The sequence below is a fragment of the Taudactylus pleione genome, unplaced genomic scaffold (genome assembly GCF_031769625.1).
Source record: "Taudactylus pleione unplaced genomic scaffold, aTauple2 ptg000044l, whole genome shotgun sequence".
NCBI classification, from domain to species: Eukaryota; Metazoa; Chordata; class Amphibia; order Anura; family Myobatrachidae; genus Taudactylus; species Taudactylus pleione.
The window spans coordinates 2,497,578-2,514,640 of NW_028284446.1; the positions used below are offsets into that span (position 1 = coordinate 2,497,578).

At 45.2% G+C, this 17,063-nt stretch overlaps 1 protein-coding gene across 1 annotated transcript in view; it reads right to left on the reverse strand.

The window, feature by feature from the left end:
- Positions 1–216: 216 nt before the first annotated feature.
- Positions 217–17,063, reverse strand: part of RNF126 (ring finger protein 126) — a 45,308-nt gene continuing 28,461 nt past the window's right edge. Inside the window, exons 8-9 of the mRNA XM_088460296.1 lie at positions 6,444–6,559; positions 217–2,033 (exon numbers count right to left, since the gene is read on the reverse strand). Coding sequence (XP_088316422.1) covers positions 1,878–2,033; positions 6,444–6,559 — 272 coding nt within the window. The 3' untranslated portion in view covers positions 217–1,877. The remainder of the gene's footprint in view (positions 2,034–6,443; positions 6,560–17,063) is intronic.

Below are 17,063 nucleotides of genomic sequence, written 5' to 3' on the forward strand. Positions count from 1 at the left end.
TAAAAATGGCATTTGATTTTTCATCCATTTGTGAGACTGGAGACATTCAGGATGCTCCCAAGCTGTCCAAAAGGGAAGGTATGATCAGAAGTATTGGTGTGCAGCACTGAACATACAAAACTAGCATCTTTGGATGCAAATATGTTTATTCTGTTGAATTTTTTAAGTGTGTGTACCAAAGACAAGCTGGTCTCCCAGCTCATCTGTTCAGCCAATGCTCTGTGCTGCATCATCACATTTCTGGAAAAGACAGTACTGCCCCAATGTAAGCCTGGACACTTACCAAATTAATAATCCTAGCAAAGGTCTGTGTGGAAAGCCCTCCAGGGGAGGAGGAACTCAGAAACATACAGACAGCATCTAGCATTTTCTACTGCACCAACTTCACTGATGGAATATAGCCCGAACTGCAAGTTCAAAGGACAGACACTGGTAAAGGTTTACAATTCCTACTCATCTGTAAGATGGCATCACAATGGAAAATTCAAGTACCTGGCACCGTGGAGAAACAGACAGGCAGAGATGGAGAGCAGTAGCCATCACATGTATTATTCTACATATTCCTGGTCTTTGCCAATTAAATTCTTAGGACAATGAGGACTACATCAAAGAATATATAAACATACCGCATCCTTTGGTTGGGAGACTGGGTTATCAGATTATGAACATTTTATTGCTAGATGGAGATACTTTCCATGCCATACCTGTGCAATTTAACTGAAGATTAGGACAGACTGCAGACACACCAGTTAAATGCAAAATGTCTTGCACTAAATCCAGAAAACTGAACTAAAATAGGCATCTTAGTGCAATACACATTTGTATTCATCATGGTAGCAACAAGCAGCCTACCTGAGAGAGAAACGATTAATGAAGGAAATCCATGTAAAAAGAATACGGTAAGAAAGGAATAAATACCGCACTCTGGGCTTGATTCAGATTTGGGAACAGAGTAAGAGAGCAAGTAACTATCTTGGTAAAACCATGCTGCACTGCAGGTGAGGCAGATGTAAAATGTCCAGAGACTTAGATTTTGGAGGGTTGTGTCCAAACTGAAATCTAAATTGCAGTGTAAAAATAAAGCTATCCAGCATTTGTGGGTTTCATGCAAAAGTAGCCAGTATTTACCCTGCATGCAAAAAAAATAAAAATAATTTATTTGCACCCCTTGCATTGCAACATGTTTGCCCAGGTACACATTTACTTGCTTTATCTAACTCCAAAATCTGAATCAGGTCCTATGAACGGTACAATACAATATGGAAAATAACCCACTCATAGGTAAACTATAAAATTAATGTCTGCTTAAAATATTCCCAACATGTAAAAAGAGCGACACATTCTGCAGGTATAACTATCAGACCATGGAACAAAACACGTCCTGTAAACAAAGTGCAGTAACTGCTCACACCAGGAGCAGTATCAATCATACATGTTTAATTTAAAGATTAAAAACTTTAAAGCATTAAAAAATAAAAATGATAAAAAGGAGTTACCGCACCTCTGTATTTTAAAAGAGGAAAGCCAGACCTTAAAAAAAAAAAAAAAAAAAAAAAAGTATAAATTAAAAAAAAAATAATAAAAAGAAAACAAAAAAAAAAAAAACCACACACCCACTCTGTATTTTTGAGCTAGATGTCACACTTTAGGTAAGGAAAAACTAAAATAAAAATAAAGTTGATGAAAGTTTGGTTCCCAGCTGCTCCACTTGGGAAGGAGGAAGAGACACTCAAACTCAACCCCCAGGAGCCTTGAAGTGTCCTTTTCAGTAACCCCTGTAAGGGTTTTCCTTCGGCTCTGAATGCAGTGTTAAAGCAGCAGGCGAGAGGGCAACATAAGGAGCGGGTGCCCGGCAACTGCTCCCCACCCTCTGGTACTCAGGAATTATTGGCAGAGTTATTTTCATCAGTGGGGGATGCTGAGGATGAGGAAGAAGCAGACGAGGCGGAGAAATTCATGTCCGTTAGACCTGGGGGGTTGGTAGCTGTGTTCTGGCCACTGAGACTTTTCCTACACACAGGACATGTATCATGCTATGGAGAAGAAAAAAGTGGATTATAATATGTTCACCAACAACCAAAGAGAAACTTGTTCTTTTACAAAGGGCTTGGAACTCCTTTGATTTAATATCAGCAATCACTTATAATACACAAGTTTAATTTGAAAAAAATAAAATTCACCATAACAGTTAATAATGCACAAAGATACACAGGCCAAAACCTGGTTGCTTCTTCCTTGTAAATAACTGCTACTTTACAACATCAGGCAGTCTTGCAGGGGACAAGTCGATGCTTGAGTCCACAACCTACTACATTTACCCCATTTTCTTTGAACTTCACACAGGTCCGAGCAGCATGCAAGGACTCTCAGGTATGCCAGATTTGTCTGAGAAATACACCTGGGATATATGAAATGCTCACCCAAAAAGGAGTCAAGTTCAAAGAAAATGGCAGCGATTAGGAACATGCACTTACTATTGTTTGCAACTGCAAACAATAGCAGGGTGTACATTTGTCAGTTTGTACAGATCAAAGTTAAAGCCAATCGTGCTTTTTTCTGGAGCCCAATTCTCTAACCCAGTGGTTCTCAAACTCGGTCCCCAGGTCACCCCACACAGGTCACGTTTTCCAGGTCATCCAGCAGGTGCAGTCATTACTCACTGACACATTTTTAAAGATCTACAGGTGGTTTCATTATTTCACTTTTGATTCTGTGAAGAGACCTGGAAAACATGCGCTGTGTGGGGTCCTGAGGGCTGAGTTTGAGAACCTGTGCTCTAACCCACTGACTTTTCCTATTACTATAATAATTAGCCAGGGCAATCATTTTGTTGCCTGAAATAGTCATGAGAATGTAGCACTAGTAACCAATACATCATGAACTTCAGTCAGGGCACAAACATTATCCAAGCAATTGGTCAGTGATGTCAATGGTTCCTACCAAATTGATAGGCTGTATACTGGTTGAGTCCACAAAATGGAGTCATACATAATATGTAGGTTACATTGTAGAAATAAAACTAAGCTACTTTGTTGAAGGAAAAAAAAAAAAAAAAAAATCTCTACATATTGTGGAATTCTAGTTTGAAACCACAAAATTCCATACAACAACTATTTTAAACTAGCTGGGATACCCGGCATTGCCTGGGTTAAATAATTGACCCTGAAGTACACCTGCAGCCTTTATTTGTTTACATTGTCCTCGCCTATAACCCCAATCCATTGTTCCTGCTAACATGCGCGCAAACAGTGGCGTAACTACCATGGGTGCAAGGGGTGCGGCTGCTATGGTGCCAGAGCCAATTCTGTGGTCCGCTGTTTCCCTGCACCCAGTCGCGCACACAAGGTGGGCTGGTCCAGTCATGGCCACCTAGGGGGCCCGGGTGTCAGCAGTATTGATATGGTGCCGGGCCGCCAGCTGATTACAGCTGATACACTGGCATGCAGACATGGAGGGAGAGCGCTGTCGGTGGTGAGGAAATCAGAGCTCGCAGACCAGCAACCAATCAGCAGTGTTGGCTACTGATTGGCTGCCGGTTTGCAAGCCCCGACTGACTCACAACTGACACCAGATTCAAACAGCGCCGGAATCGTCTGCCCATGCCTGCCGCTGCGCCAGTTGTATTAGCTGGCAGCCCGTCACCAAATCCACATCTGCAGGCTGCTGATGGCAAATAGGGAGGAGGTGAAAGGCTGCTGGAGGGACACAGGGAGGAGAGTTGTTGGGGGGGCCATAATATTTAAGGGGCATTCCTGTGTGGAAAAATGCGTAAGGGGTACTACTATTGTGTGGAATAATGTGTTATATGGGGCACTACTACGATGTGGCATAAACTGTAAAGGGCATTACAGTATGGCAGAAAGTGTAAGGGGCATTACTGCGTGGCATAATGTTTATTAATGATATAAGGGGTACTACTCTGTGTGGGGGCAAATGTATGTTTTTTTTACCTCGGGGTTGGGTCCCTTTTAAGATCTGTGGCCCCAAAGTTCTAGTTACGCCCTTGCATGTTTGCTCAGCCTGTGAGATTAAAAGGATACATTTGTGGCAAATGCAGGATGTTTTAAGCTGGCCATACACACTACAATTATCGGGCGATCCGCGCGATATCCGCTGATCGTCCCGATAATTGTAGCATGTGGGGGAGCGACCGGTCAGTCGGGCATGCCGGATTGTCCAGCATGCCTGTCCGATGCGATATTTACCGGTAAACTGCCGGCCGCATCGGGCAGTGTTTGCCCAGCTGCGGACGACAGACAGACAGACATTTCCCGTGTTCCTTCCCATGGAAGGAACAGGGAAATGTCTCCTCCCCCGGGGGCGGAGCGCAGATGTCAGGCTAATACACTGTGAGAAATCTCACAGTGTATGTCGCGGACATCTGCAGCTGGCCAGATAAAATTTCTGTCGGTCTGACAGACATTTTATCTTGCCGTGTATGCTCCAGCTTAAGGAGGGGCGGTTCCATACATTACATATAAACACGCGTAAAAACACAGCTTACACGCACGACTTATAAGCATACTTACTTATAGGGGATGTAGTCGGAATCCCGGCACCAGTATCCTGACCGTCGGCATCCCGAAGCTAAGTATCGAGGTGTTAGGGGGAGGTTAGCTAGCGGGGTTAGGCACTAGGGGGAGGGTTAGTATTAGGGTGTGGGCAGGGAGATGTTAGGTTTAGGCATTAGGAAGGGGGGGGAGGGGTAGGTTTAAGCACCGGGGAGGGAGGATTAGGGTAGGGAAAATACTTACCTTTAGTTCCTATGGGTGTCGGGATTCTGGCTGTCGGGATGGCGCAGTCGGTATTCTGAACAGCGGCAACCCGATAGCCGGGATTTCATACCCAACCCTACATACACACACAGCACACACACCCACCATGTATATATACACACACACCCTCCATGTATATATACACACACACCCTCCATGTATATATACACACACACCCTCCATGTATATATACACACACACCCTCCATGTATATATACACACACACCCTCCATGTATATATACACACACACCCTCCATGTATATATACACACACACACAAACACACCCCCCCCCCCCCATACACATAAACATCAGCATAATTATCGATAGCTGAGAAGGAGGAGGGTCACCACTGAAGCATACGTAGCAGCTCCCTCTGCATTACCTTTATCATTTGCAGACAGAGAGCTCAGCCAATCAGAGCTCTCTGTCAGTGGAGCCGCGGCAGCTCTGACACGCCCGTAGCCAATGCAGAGACTGAGACCATGCTGTCTCCAACTGTGAAAAACAAATTTGGTTCATCGAGAAACACCCCCTGCATGCATGTATTAAGTGTCCCCATTTTTAGGGATTGTGTGACCCTAATCCTGGTCGGTCAAACTACACCACCATGCCAAATTTGGTGGTACTGGGTCCAAACCTCTGACCGTGCATAGACTAAAAACAGACAGGCTTTCTCGCTTATTATAGAGAGATGTTGTACTTCTCTAAAATATGTGTATGGTTAGGCATAACGATGCAATTTTGCCTGCTATTGTTTTTTTATCAGGGAATAAACAAAGCCTACTCAATGGGAAAAAGGTGGGAGTCCAATACAAAAGCCAAAGGAGCTTACATAATTAGTTGCTGAAAAGTAAATGAAAAAAAAAAAAGTTATTGGCACTGAACACCCCCAACTTCCTCAAATTTATGCTTTTGTTAACTAAAGTTTGCAACAATGAGGTGTCTAAAAGCAGACCTTAATGTTCTGTAGGAAGTGAAGATAATTTTATGCCAACAGATATACAAGCTCTAAACAGTTGAGAAAACAAAGTTTCTGCAGAAAATTTATACTAAAAAGGACAATTACACTAAAAAGGACAGAGTTGGAGCAGGCCTTTATATAAATAATGTTATAAACCTCTTCTGCATGGCCAGATTAACAATGGGGTGGATGGAACTCCAGGCCCCCACATAAAAAAAGGCATATCATAAGTATGAAAATGGCATTTCTAGTTCTCTCACAAGATTATGCAATTTTTCTAGTTTTATGTACTTAGGGAGACATTGGGGTGATAATTCATGAGGTGCACTGGCCACAGGAGCTCCTCCCCCTTCATAGTGTAGGTCTTTTAACCCAGGGCCAATTTGACCCTTTATTCAGAATAATCTGTGCATTAGAACTACAGTATGTCCCAACCTTATTCAGAAATTTACAGGTCTATTTACTAAGCCTTGGATGGAGCTAAAGTAAACGGAGATCAGGTAATAGTCAACCAGCTCCTAACTGCCATGTCACAGGCTGTGTTTGAAAAATGACAGTTAGGAGCTGGTTGGCTGGTAACTTATCTCCATCAACTTAATCTCCATCCAAATCTTAGTAAATAGATCTCTTAGATAGCTATATTCCTGAAGTCAGCAAGACAGAAGTCTTCTCTTGTTCAAGAAAATATGTTTCCACACACTTACCTGCTCTAACCAGGGGATGATACAGTCATTGTGAAATAAGTGATTGCAAGGCAGTTGTCGCACATTTTCACCAACTGTATAATCTTCCTTACATACTGGACATTCCAAGCCAGAACCTGGGGACCGAGATAAGAAAATATACTAATATGAGAAAAGTTTGGAGTAAATAGAGCAATATTTCCAACAACATATTTCTTAGCGGTATAAAACCTGATAAATATTTTGCTTTTAAAGGCACTTGCTCTTACCTGCAAATGACACCCAAGTCACTGACACGCAAAGTAACCAGCTTTTTCTGCACAAGCAACAGCACTTCCATCCTGACATGCAGAAACATTTCCAGAAATGCTGGAATCTTGCTCACAGCACTTCCCAGAATAAGGGTGAATTAGCTAGGTCAGTGGTTCTCAAACTCGGTCCTCAGGACCCCACCCACACAGTACACGTTTTCCAGGTCACCCAGCAGGTGCACAGGTGTATTCATTACTCACTGACACATTTTAAAGATCCACAGATGGAGCTTATTTATTTCACTTGGGATTCTGTGAGGAGACCTGGAAAACATGCACTGTTTGGGGTCCTGAGGACCGAGTTTGAGAACCTGTGGGCTAGGTCATGATGGCTGCTTAAGCAGGGTACAAACTGGGTAATAGATTGTTAAAACAATATAAATTCACAACCTGCGTGTAAAATACAGCAGCTCCGTCCTTTCCTAGAGCTTACACTAAAGTCAAATACAATCTTTATAAAACAAATGGAAAGACCAAAAGAAGCGCTGTTTTCTTATGAACATCAGTTTGTGTGTGGTGAGATGTGTATCAGAAATCTTTAGTCCACACTAAGCGATATCTTCCTCGCCATTTACACAATACATGGAAGAAAGACAGATGGGGAGTTTCCACGATCTATATGCCAATCCACAGTAAACGAGATCCCTCCAACGCACTTACCGAGGTAAGTATTAGACGTTCACATAAAAAGGTATATTTTTGCAGTAATGATCAATCCTTCACCGGCTTAGTAGTCTTTTTATAGCCCAAGGCTGTTGTAATTCTTACAGGTGGAGGTCTTACTCAGTCAAACACAGAGAAAAATAGGTATTCCACAGATAAAAAAAAAAGTGCAAGTTTTATTCGGTGTAATGGGGGGTACCCACTTAGCGATTTTTATGAATGATAATAGTTTGATCGTTTGCAAATCGTTCACAAATCTATTGCAAAAATGTCCAAAACGACCAGCGATGCGCGTGCCCGCTGGTCGTTTAGACATCTATGTTCTCTCCAACATGCTGGTCAACCTGACGATATCGTCAGGTTCAGCATGTTTCCAGATGGTTGATGACCCTGCACTGAACGTCTGCTCGTTCAGTGCAGGCTCATCACACAACTGACAAATGACTGCACGATTACAATTTCGTAATCGTGCAGTCGTTTTCAGATCCGGTAGTGGATACCCCCCTTAACATACACCACCAATCACATATAAATAAAACATATAAATATCAATGAAAAGGTAGATTCGTTCCCTTTTTCCTATAGGGACACACTCCTATATCCACACTGAAAAAATTATTTAGTCGTATACATGCATAGCTCTTATCCATATAGAGTCCTTTAGGATAGAATGAATGTGCAGACCGCAAGATAATCAAACGTGGCAATGCAGTGACGCGTTTCGGCACAAAATCCTTTCTCCAAGTGTAGGGAACAGCAGTGGTAAGGGCCATATTTATACCCCTTAGAATTAGATCACATGACCACCATAACAAACATGGAATACCTATCTAATACACCAAACTCCTATGCTGCTGGGTACAAACCTAAAAGATTTTCTGTCCAATCATCCAACTAGTTGATTGGTTGGAATGAAAATCTGTTAACCTATGGGAGTAAATGGTGATCAGCAATTTGCTCCTAGATGCCAAGAAAACAGATGAAAATGGTCGTCAGACAAGTTTGTTAAATGTTTCATCTAAACAATTTGTTCAAACAACAGTTTGTCCATTTTCCGGCGTTTGGGAGCAAATTGCTGATTGTCATTTGCTTTCATCCCTTACCAGATTTTCATTCCAACCAATCAACTAGTTGGACAGAAAATCTTTAGGTGTGTACCCAGCATAAGTGTGTCAACATTACTTGCTATTAAATGCCATTACACATCATTTTCTGAAACATTACAATGTATATAAATCTATTATTCGATATTGATGACGTCAATGGGGGTGGAGTTTTTACTCAGATTTCCAAAAGAGGCTTTTACGATGGTGAACAGTTCCCAAAATGTACGGCAACGTGTGTTGAATGTACACATTCTTTTAAAAACACAAAAAGAGGTTAAAAAAAACGATTAATCGATAGTTCTGACAAGCATCTCCGGCGTTTGGAACGCACGCCGGAAGTTAAAGGTGGACCGCAAACGTCACTTCCGTCGGAGATAACTGTCCACGTCAATGCCCTCTATCCCGGTACTATGTCTGAGCCCACAGGTAATTCAGCGCCTCCCAGTGGTCAACGGAGGTATCCTCATCTCTTATGGTGCGTACAACACTGTCAGATATTACAGGACGATAAAAACGATAACTATATCGATCATAGCAGAATGGGTGTAGAAGTGTGCTCGTTATCTGACATCTGTAAAGTAATATGAGGTGCAATGCAACCACGAGTATATATGATACTAGTAGGATAGCAATACACTGGTCCTGTCTGATGCTTGGGTAAGCTGCAGGAGCCCTCTGCCTAAATATGGCAAAGTGCAGCACACAACAGTATGTGACCGACCTCACAAATATTACTTTATATAAATATATGTGAGGTATAGGAACCACCCTAACTACACCTGTATTAGGGCAGAATTAAAGAAAAGGTATAGATATATGCTGACAGTTAGGAAAAAAAGAAAAACAGGCAGCGCTAGCATAAGTCACATACAACGAAGAAATCACACTGCAAATTGGCACTACACTCAACTACACAGACTGTAGTAGGTAGGCTATAGCGCTACATACGCTGACCCAAGAGAGGTACGCAGGGGGATTGGACCACGCGGTGTCCTGTAAGAGCGGCGACTGAACCACTGAAGAAAATGGCCGCCGGAGACCTCAGAGGGGGCGTGGCCGGAGAACAGCGCAGAGAAGCCAGACCTTAGAGGAAAGGCGCCCGGAGGAGAGGAGCCGCTGTAATGGGAAAGCTGTCTCCCCTGGCTGATTATTTAACCCCCGGGATGCTGGTTTCCCGCACCAATTGTCCCTGGTGGTCTAGTGGATCACGGCGGCTAGAGCCTGCGACCACACTCAGCACCTCCGGTCTGTCTCCTGAGACCGGAGGCATGACTGCTACCACGAGTGGTGACCCGCCTTACCTGTCCCCATAGCGTCCGGCTGCAGTCTGGGTCCTCCTATGCTAAGCCCATTGGAAGGAGTTTGAAGACATTATATATGTACTGATACATGTTACCAGTCTATATAGAATTAATTAACACATCCTATTGATGCACAGATGAAAACTCAGACCCAAGTTTATACAAACCTGACCGGATGGGTCCACATACATCTAGCCTCCTTGCGCGTTAAACAGCCCTTCTAGTCACGCTATGTTGTGGCGTTATTCGGTAGCGCCGAGCGTATTTTTACCTTCAAATTAGTTTTATTCGCACAACCATTCAACTGGATAGCACAAGCTGCTGATTAAAATTATATGCAGCATGCCTATGTTCTGTCTGCAAGTGCGGTTGTATCTGCATGCAAACGCTACGTTATAGTGTCTGGCTGTAAAGCAGCGTTTTGCATGCACATACACCCGCAGACGTACAGAGAACATAGGCATGCTGCATATCATTTTAATCGGCAGAAGCTGTTTGTGCTGTCTATTCACATCGTTGTGAGAATAAGACGCATTTGAAGGTAAAAAGAGGCACAAAAAGACGCTCGGCGCTACAGAGTCACACTGAGCTCTCGTGTTGTGTGGCGCGACTTGTAGCGCACGGAGGATAGATGTATGTGGGCACATCTGTATAATGGACACTACTTTATACAGAACACCCATCCCACAGTCTTTCTAGGTGGTTCACACCAGGGGGTAAATTTACTAAAGTGAGAGTTTTTAGAAGTGGAGCTGTTGCCCATGGCAACCAATAAGATTCTAGCTATTATCTTCTGGAAGGTGCTAGTTAAATGTTAAGTAGAATCTGATTGGTTGCTATGGGCAACATCTCCACTTCTAAAAACTCACATTAGTAAATATTCCCCCAGGACTTTATATATTAGACATTGTTCACTATAGCCCTACAACATGCATCATAGAAACTTTATAATAGATACATTGCTTTGAGTTAACAACAGGACCTCAGAGTGCTTGCACACCACCATCTATTTACCCTTTCATGATTTCAAGAGGTTATTGTAGAGCAGCTAGAGGTACAACCATACACCCTACTACACAAACCTATAGTTTCCTTTATAGTGAAGAGGGAGCCTGGGGGCTGCTGGGAAGAAAATAACTATTTGGTGTCCAGACTCGCCTCTCCAGGCTATACCCAGAGTGATACATGTGCCCCCTAGTGGAGGAAGAAGAAATTGACAGTGATTGAAGGAATTTTATAAGAAAAATTGTGATAAATTCAAAACCAGCCTGGATCACTAAATATGGATCTCCACAGGCACACATTTTGGCAGGAGACAACATATATTAACATAGGCTGTTACCTAGACAGTTTGCTATATCTGGAAAGATAATCAAATCACAAACATACTTCAGCTAGGTTTGAGAGGAATATTTAGAACATGAGGACTCGGTAACATTCCTTCCAAACTCATTTTCTTACCCCCACTCTTGTCATAAGTTACTGTAAGTTGTTTTTTTTGCTTATAATGTATGTCTCCCTACAGATATTAATACATTATGAAACAAAATTACAATGATTAAAATAGACAGGCAAGCACAAAGTCCTGGCTAGTCCATCAACTGGTGGGAATAGTTGTACTTGGAAATGTGGATTTTGGCACTAGCTGTATGTACGGTGTATTAAAAGGTACATTATAAAGTGGTAGTTATACCTTTTTCACCAAAATACTGGGTCCAGCCCGGGACACTGAACATGGGTTTCAAGCCGTGTCACAGCAGCTTGAACCCAGTTAATACCGCAGGCGGAACCCAGGATATTGCCAGTGCTTACCTCTGCCGGCACTTGGAGATAACATCTCCATGTGCTTGGAAATGCGGCTCTCCCTATGCTGTGCACGGGACGCGGGTTGGATGGGTCATTTCCACCGAGCCTTACCAGGGCCTTACCCGCGAGAGACCCGGAAGAAATGCAGGGTCAGGTCAACCTGGGATTCTTTTCTTAGGAGCCTTTTCCACTGAGCCGTGACCCGGGTTGACACAGCAATAACCTGGGTTTTAGCAGTGGAAAAGTGGTATAACACTAAGGGGGTGGTTCAATTGTTTTGGGTTTCCGCAATAAGTGATGGGCGCCGAAAATAATTGACTAGCTCCAGGTCATTTTAGAGACAAAAGCTATGGACTGTTAAAAAAAAAAATTGAATCGCACCCTAATTTTTTTTTTTTTTTTAATTGAGAAAATATGGAGAGAGTTATGGTAAAAAAATAAATAAAAACTTACCCTGGTTAACTCATTTCTTCGAAGTCCATAGGGTCCACAGGAATACAAAGGGGTGTAGGTGGTACTTGGAGGACCGGACACCAAAAGCAAAGCTTTTTCCTATGCCAGAATGCTCTGGTCCTTACCCCTAAACTCCCACCCACATCCTGAAGGCAAATCAGTTTTGTTAACAAGATCAAGGCAGGAGCAGGATAGGAGACAAGGAAGACTGGTACACTGAAGAATCACGCTCTCACACAAAGGAAACAAGTGACCAAGAGAAGAATCCCATGGAAGCCAGGTACGTCAGGGCGGGCGCCCTGTGGACTTCGAAGAAAGAGTTAAGGGTAAGTTTTACCATAACTCTCCTTTTCTTCTTCAGGGTGCATAGGGCTCCACAGGGAGACAATGGGGATGTCCCTAAGCAGCTGTTCAAGGACAGGGATGCTCCTGAGAGGAGTACCCGGCACCCGAAGGAAGCATCCTAAAAGGCAAATGTATCAAAGGCATAGAACCTAAGAAAGGTGTGGAAAGATGCCGCCTTGCATAGTTGTTCGGCAGATGCGCAGCGGCAGGCTGTCCAAGAGGGACCCACAGAGCGAGTAGAATGAGCGGGCACAGGAAGGCCAGTCTGCGTGTAAGCCTGTGAGATAGTCATGCAAAGCCATCTGGCCAGAGTCTGTCTGTTAGCTGGCCTTCCCTTCTTGTGGAATCCATATAAGACAAAGAGGGAGTCCAATTTCCGGATGAAACTAGTACGGTCCACGTAGATCTTCAGAGTACGGACGACATCCAAAGATGCCTCACCTGCCGAGAGGTCTGGTGATTGAAAGGCCGGAGCCTCAATTTCCTCATTAATGTGGAAACGAAAGAACACCTTGGGAAAGAAGCCAGGGTGCGTTCGGAAAACAGCCCTGTACGGATGAAAGATTAGAAATATGGAGCGACAGGAGAGTGCCCCTAAATCTGAAACCCTATGGGCAAGTGCTATAGCCAGAAGAAACAGTCTTCACAGTGAACTATTTGACATCTGATTCCAGGGGTTCGAATGGAGACTTCTGAAGTGCGTGTATAACCACCGACAAATCCCACGGAGCCACAGGAGGGACAAAGGGAGGTTGTATACGTAGAACACATTGCAGGAAGGTGTGAACATCCAGTAGAGGAGCAATTCTGCACTGGAACCAGATGGACAGAGCAGAGACGTGTACTTTCAGAGGCTAGGCGGAGTCAGAGGTCCAATCCAGTCTTAAGGCAAAGATTCTAGAAACCCTAAAAACCTGAGGGTCATAGTTTCCAGTAGCACACCACTGGAAATATGTATGGCACACACTGTGATGAATCCTGACAGAGACCAGTTTACGAGCTCTGAGCATGGTCTGGACCACAGAGTTAGAAAACCCTTTAGACCTTAGGAGGGATGTCTCAAGAGCCAAGCAGTTAAAGACAGACTGGCCAGATCCAGATGTAGACAGATGCAGAGACAACAGGTCTGGTTGCAGAGGAAGTTGGAGTGGAACGTCTATGGAGAGACTTTGAAGGTGGGAGTACCAATAGCATATGGGCCGGAGCTACCAACAGGACTGTGCCCCCCTCTTGCTTGAACTTCCGAAAAACCCGGGGCAGAAGGGAGACTGGAGGAAAAGAGGTATGCTAAATGGAGGGTCCACCTCACAGAATGCGTCCACGAAGGCTGCATCGGGGTCCCTCGTCCTGGCCCCTTACACTGGAAGCTTGTGGTTGTGTCGTGAGGCCATGAGGTCCACATATGGTAGACCCCATTTGTCCACCAAGAGCTGAAAAACTTCTGGATTGAGAGTCCACTCCCATGCATGCATGTCGTGACGGCTGAGAAAATCCGCTTCCCAATTGAGAATCCCCGGGATGAACACTGCAGAGATGGCTAGGGGAAGCAGTTCAGCCCATGTGAGAATGCGGAACACTTCTGCAATTGCTGACCGACTTAAGAGTGCCTCCTTGGTGATCGAAGTAGGCCACTGCTGTGGAGTTGTCAGACTGTACTTGTCTGCCCTGAAGATGATCCGGAGTCAGGGCTTTGTAAATGGTTCCAGGACGTTGATTGGTAAGACAGCCTCGGTTGGAGTCCAGCATCTTTGGAAGGAGTGCTGGCCGGTCACTGCGCCCCACCCGTGGAGGCTTGCGTCTGTGGTGAGGAGGGGTGACCTCTGTTTAAATGGGACGCCTGTAGCCACCAGGAGAGGGACAAGCGAACCTCCGGAGAGAGGCCCATTGTCTGGGATCTGAGCAGATGGGGCAGCCCGTTCCACCTGGATAGGATCAGGTGTTGTAGGGGCCTGGAGTGAAACTGAGTGAACTCCACCATGTCGAAGGTGGACACCATGGATCCCAAGGTCTGCACTGCAGAGTGAATTGACACTCTGCGACTGGAGTAATCTGCGCACTCAGTGCTGTAATGCAAAGATTTTGTCTGCTGTCAGGAAGATTCTCTGAGCCAGAGAGTCCAGGGGGGCTCCCATATGTAACATTCTTTGAGAAGGAGTCAGGGAAGACTTTCCAGTTGATCAGCCAACCATGCGTTTGTAGAAAGGCAATGGTTACTTGCACATGGCGGTGAAGAATTTCTGGGAAGCTTGCTAAGAGCAAGAGATCATCCAAGTATGGGAGCAGTCTGATCCCTTGACGATGAAAATAGGTCGCCATAACGGCCATGATCTTGGTTAAGCCCCGAGGCCCGAGGATCTGTAGAAGAGCAGAGCTTTAAATTGGTAATGTTGCTGTAGTATAGCAAACCGGAGATACTGCTGATGAGAAGCCGCTATTGGTACATGTAGGTAAGCGTCCTGAATGTCCAGAGACACCATAGCCAGGAGGAAACCTGTACACCCTGATAAACTTGTTCAGAGACTTGAGGTTGATAGGCCAATGAGACCCGTAGTCCTTCTGAACCAAGAAAAGGGTAGAATAATAGCCCTTCCCTCACTGTGATGAGGGGACCAGAACTATTACCCCCGAGAGCAGTAAGAACTGAATGGCCTTCTGGAGCAGCAGGGCTTTGCTTGGGTCCAATGGAGGTCCTGTGCAAAAGAACTGCTGGAGGGGCCGCCTCAGTGTATCCGCGGTAGACCACTTTTACCCAGGCATCTGAGGTGGTCTGACAAGAACTGGGCGAACTGAAGTCGGCCTCCCACCCACCCTGGGAGCCCCCACAGGCATGCCCCGTCAGGCTGAAGGCTTGTCCTCAGATTTGGTAGGAGGATGTCTAGTGGCCCAGGCCTGTTTGGTCCTAAGCTTGGAGGTCTCAGTGGATGCCGACTGCCTTGGAAAGGACTGACCTTTAGCTTTTCCTTGGGGACGAAAGGACCGAAAGGATGACATCCGAGGCTTCGTAGTAGATGCAGAGGGCAAAATGCCGTCTTGGAAGCTGCCAAAGTAGTCACAAACTTGTCCAAATCTGGGCAAACAGGATCTCCCCAGAATAAGGTAGAGACTCTGAATCTGCTTTCCATGAGCGAATCCAAACAATATGGTCGGGCTACCACGGAAGTAGCAGATGCCTTGGACGCTGGGAGACCAGTTTCCAAAGCCGATACACCTAAATAGGAGGCTGCATCTCTAATGTGAGATATGTAGGACAGCTGTTCCCTCAAAGCATCAGAGGGAAATGTATCTTCTAGGGCCTCTGCCCAACTCTCAATGGCTTTTGCACCCAGGGCTTAGCCCTGGCAGGACGAGTAATAGCTCCTGTAAGAGTATATAGATTTCAGGCAAGCTTCAATCCTTCTATCCGTAGTCTCCTTTAAGGTGGTTGCATTATGGATAGGTAAGGTAGCGTTCTGAACTAGGTGTGTCACGTTGGAATCCACTGCAGGGGGTACTTCCCATTTAGTGCAATCAGTGGCTGGAAAAGGGTAAAAGGAAACAGCTTTTAGGCAGCTGAAACCTTTTATTTGGCATATTCCATGCTTCACTCAGAGTGAGGAAACTCTGGCAAAACTACCTTCTGTCGCTTAAATAGTGGCTCTTTTGCCTTAGGAGTGGGTTCTGCCTCTTCTATATGAAGAATAGGTTTTACAGTTCTCACAAGTGCAGGTATATTCAATTTAGAGGGGGGCTCCTCCTCTCCCGAGTGAGAGGTCTGCGTCTTCTGCCTCTCCAGTTGATAACTCAGATAGCTGGGTGGACTGGGAAGACAACACAGAACACTAATACCCCTTTTACACCAGAGCTAAAACCCGGGTTTTTGAAGGGTTAACCCGGGCAGCTCCCTGGTGTAAAAGGGGAGAGAGTTGGATCGCCGGGTCGAGTGACCAGGCAATCCAACCCAGGTAACTAGCAGGGTTTAACACGGGCATAGCCCGTGAAACCCTGCTGTGAGAACAGCGCACTCCAGGTCACGATGACCTGGAGTGCGCTGCTAGCCGGCGGATTGGTCCGGCTTCAGCGGCGCTTGGAGATGACGTCATCTCCAAGCGACCACTTTCACTCTGCAAAAGCCGGGTCTATTCAGACCCGACTGCGGTGTGAGCGACGCTGACTCGGGAATATCCCGAGTCGGCGCCGGCAAAATTCCGGGTCTGATCCGGATAGGAACTTTGTTCCGACTCCGGGTCAGACCCGGAATTTAGGTGGAAAAGGGGTATTAGTAGGTTTACTAGGTAAGAGTCTCTCCTTTTGCAGCATTTGTTGAAAGGCTGTAGAGACTCTGCACTGAGGTAGAAAGTACGTCTACCCATGGGGGAAGCAAAGGATTTGCAGGGAGTACCTGCTGTGGCCATCCCATAGGGGGAGCTACCACAGGGACCACTAGGTGATTGCAATTATTGCCAACAGCTTTGAAAAAGAAGCCATGGGGGGTCCTGAGGGGAGGACGCAGGATCTGATGGGCCAGGTGCCATATATCAAGATGAACATAGACCATTTTGAATGAGATCCTCTGAAGCTAAGCAGGACTTGCAAGACACCAGAGGGAGAGCAGCAGGCTGCTTGTTATTCTTGCCTTTGCCAGACATAGCTGCAAGAATAATGTACCACACGATCTGG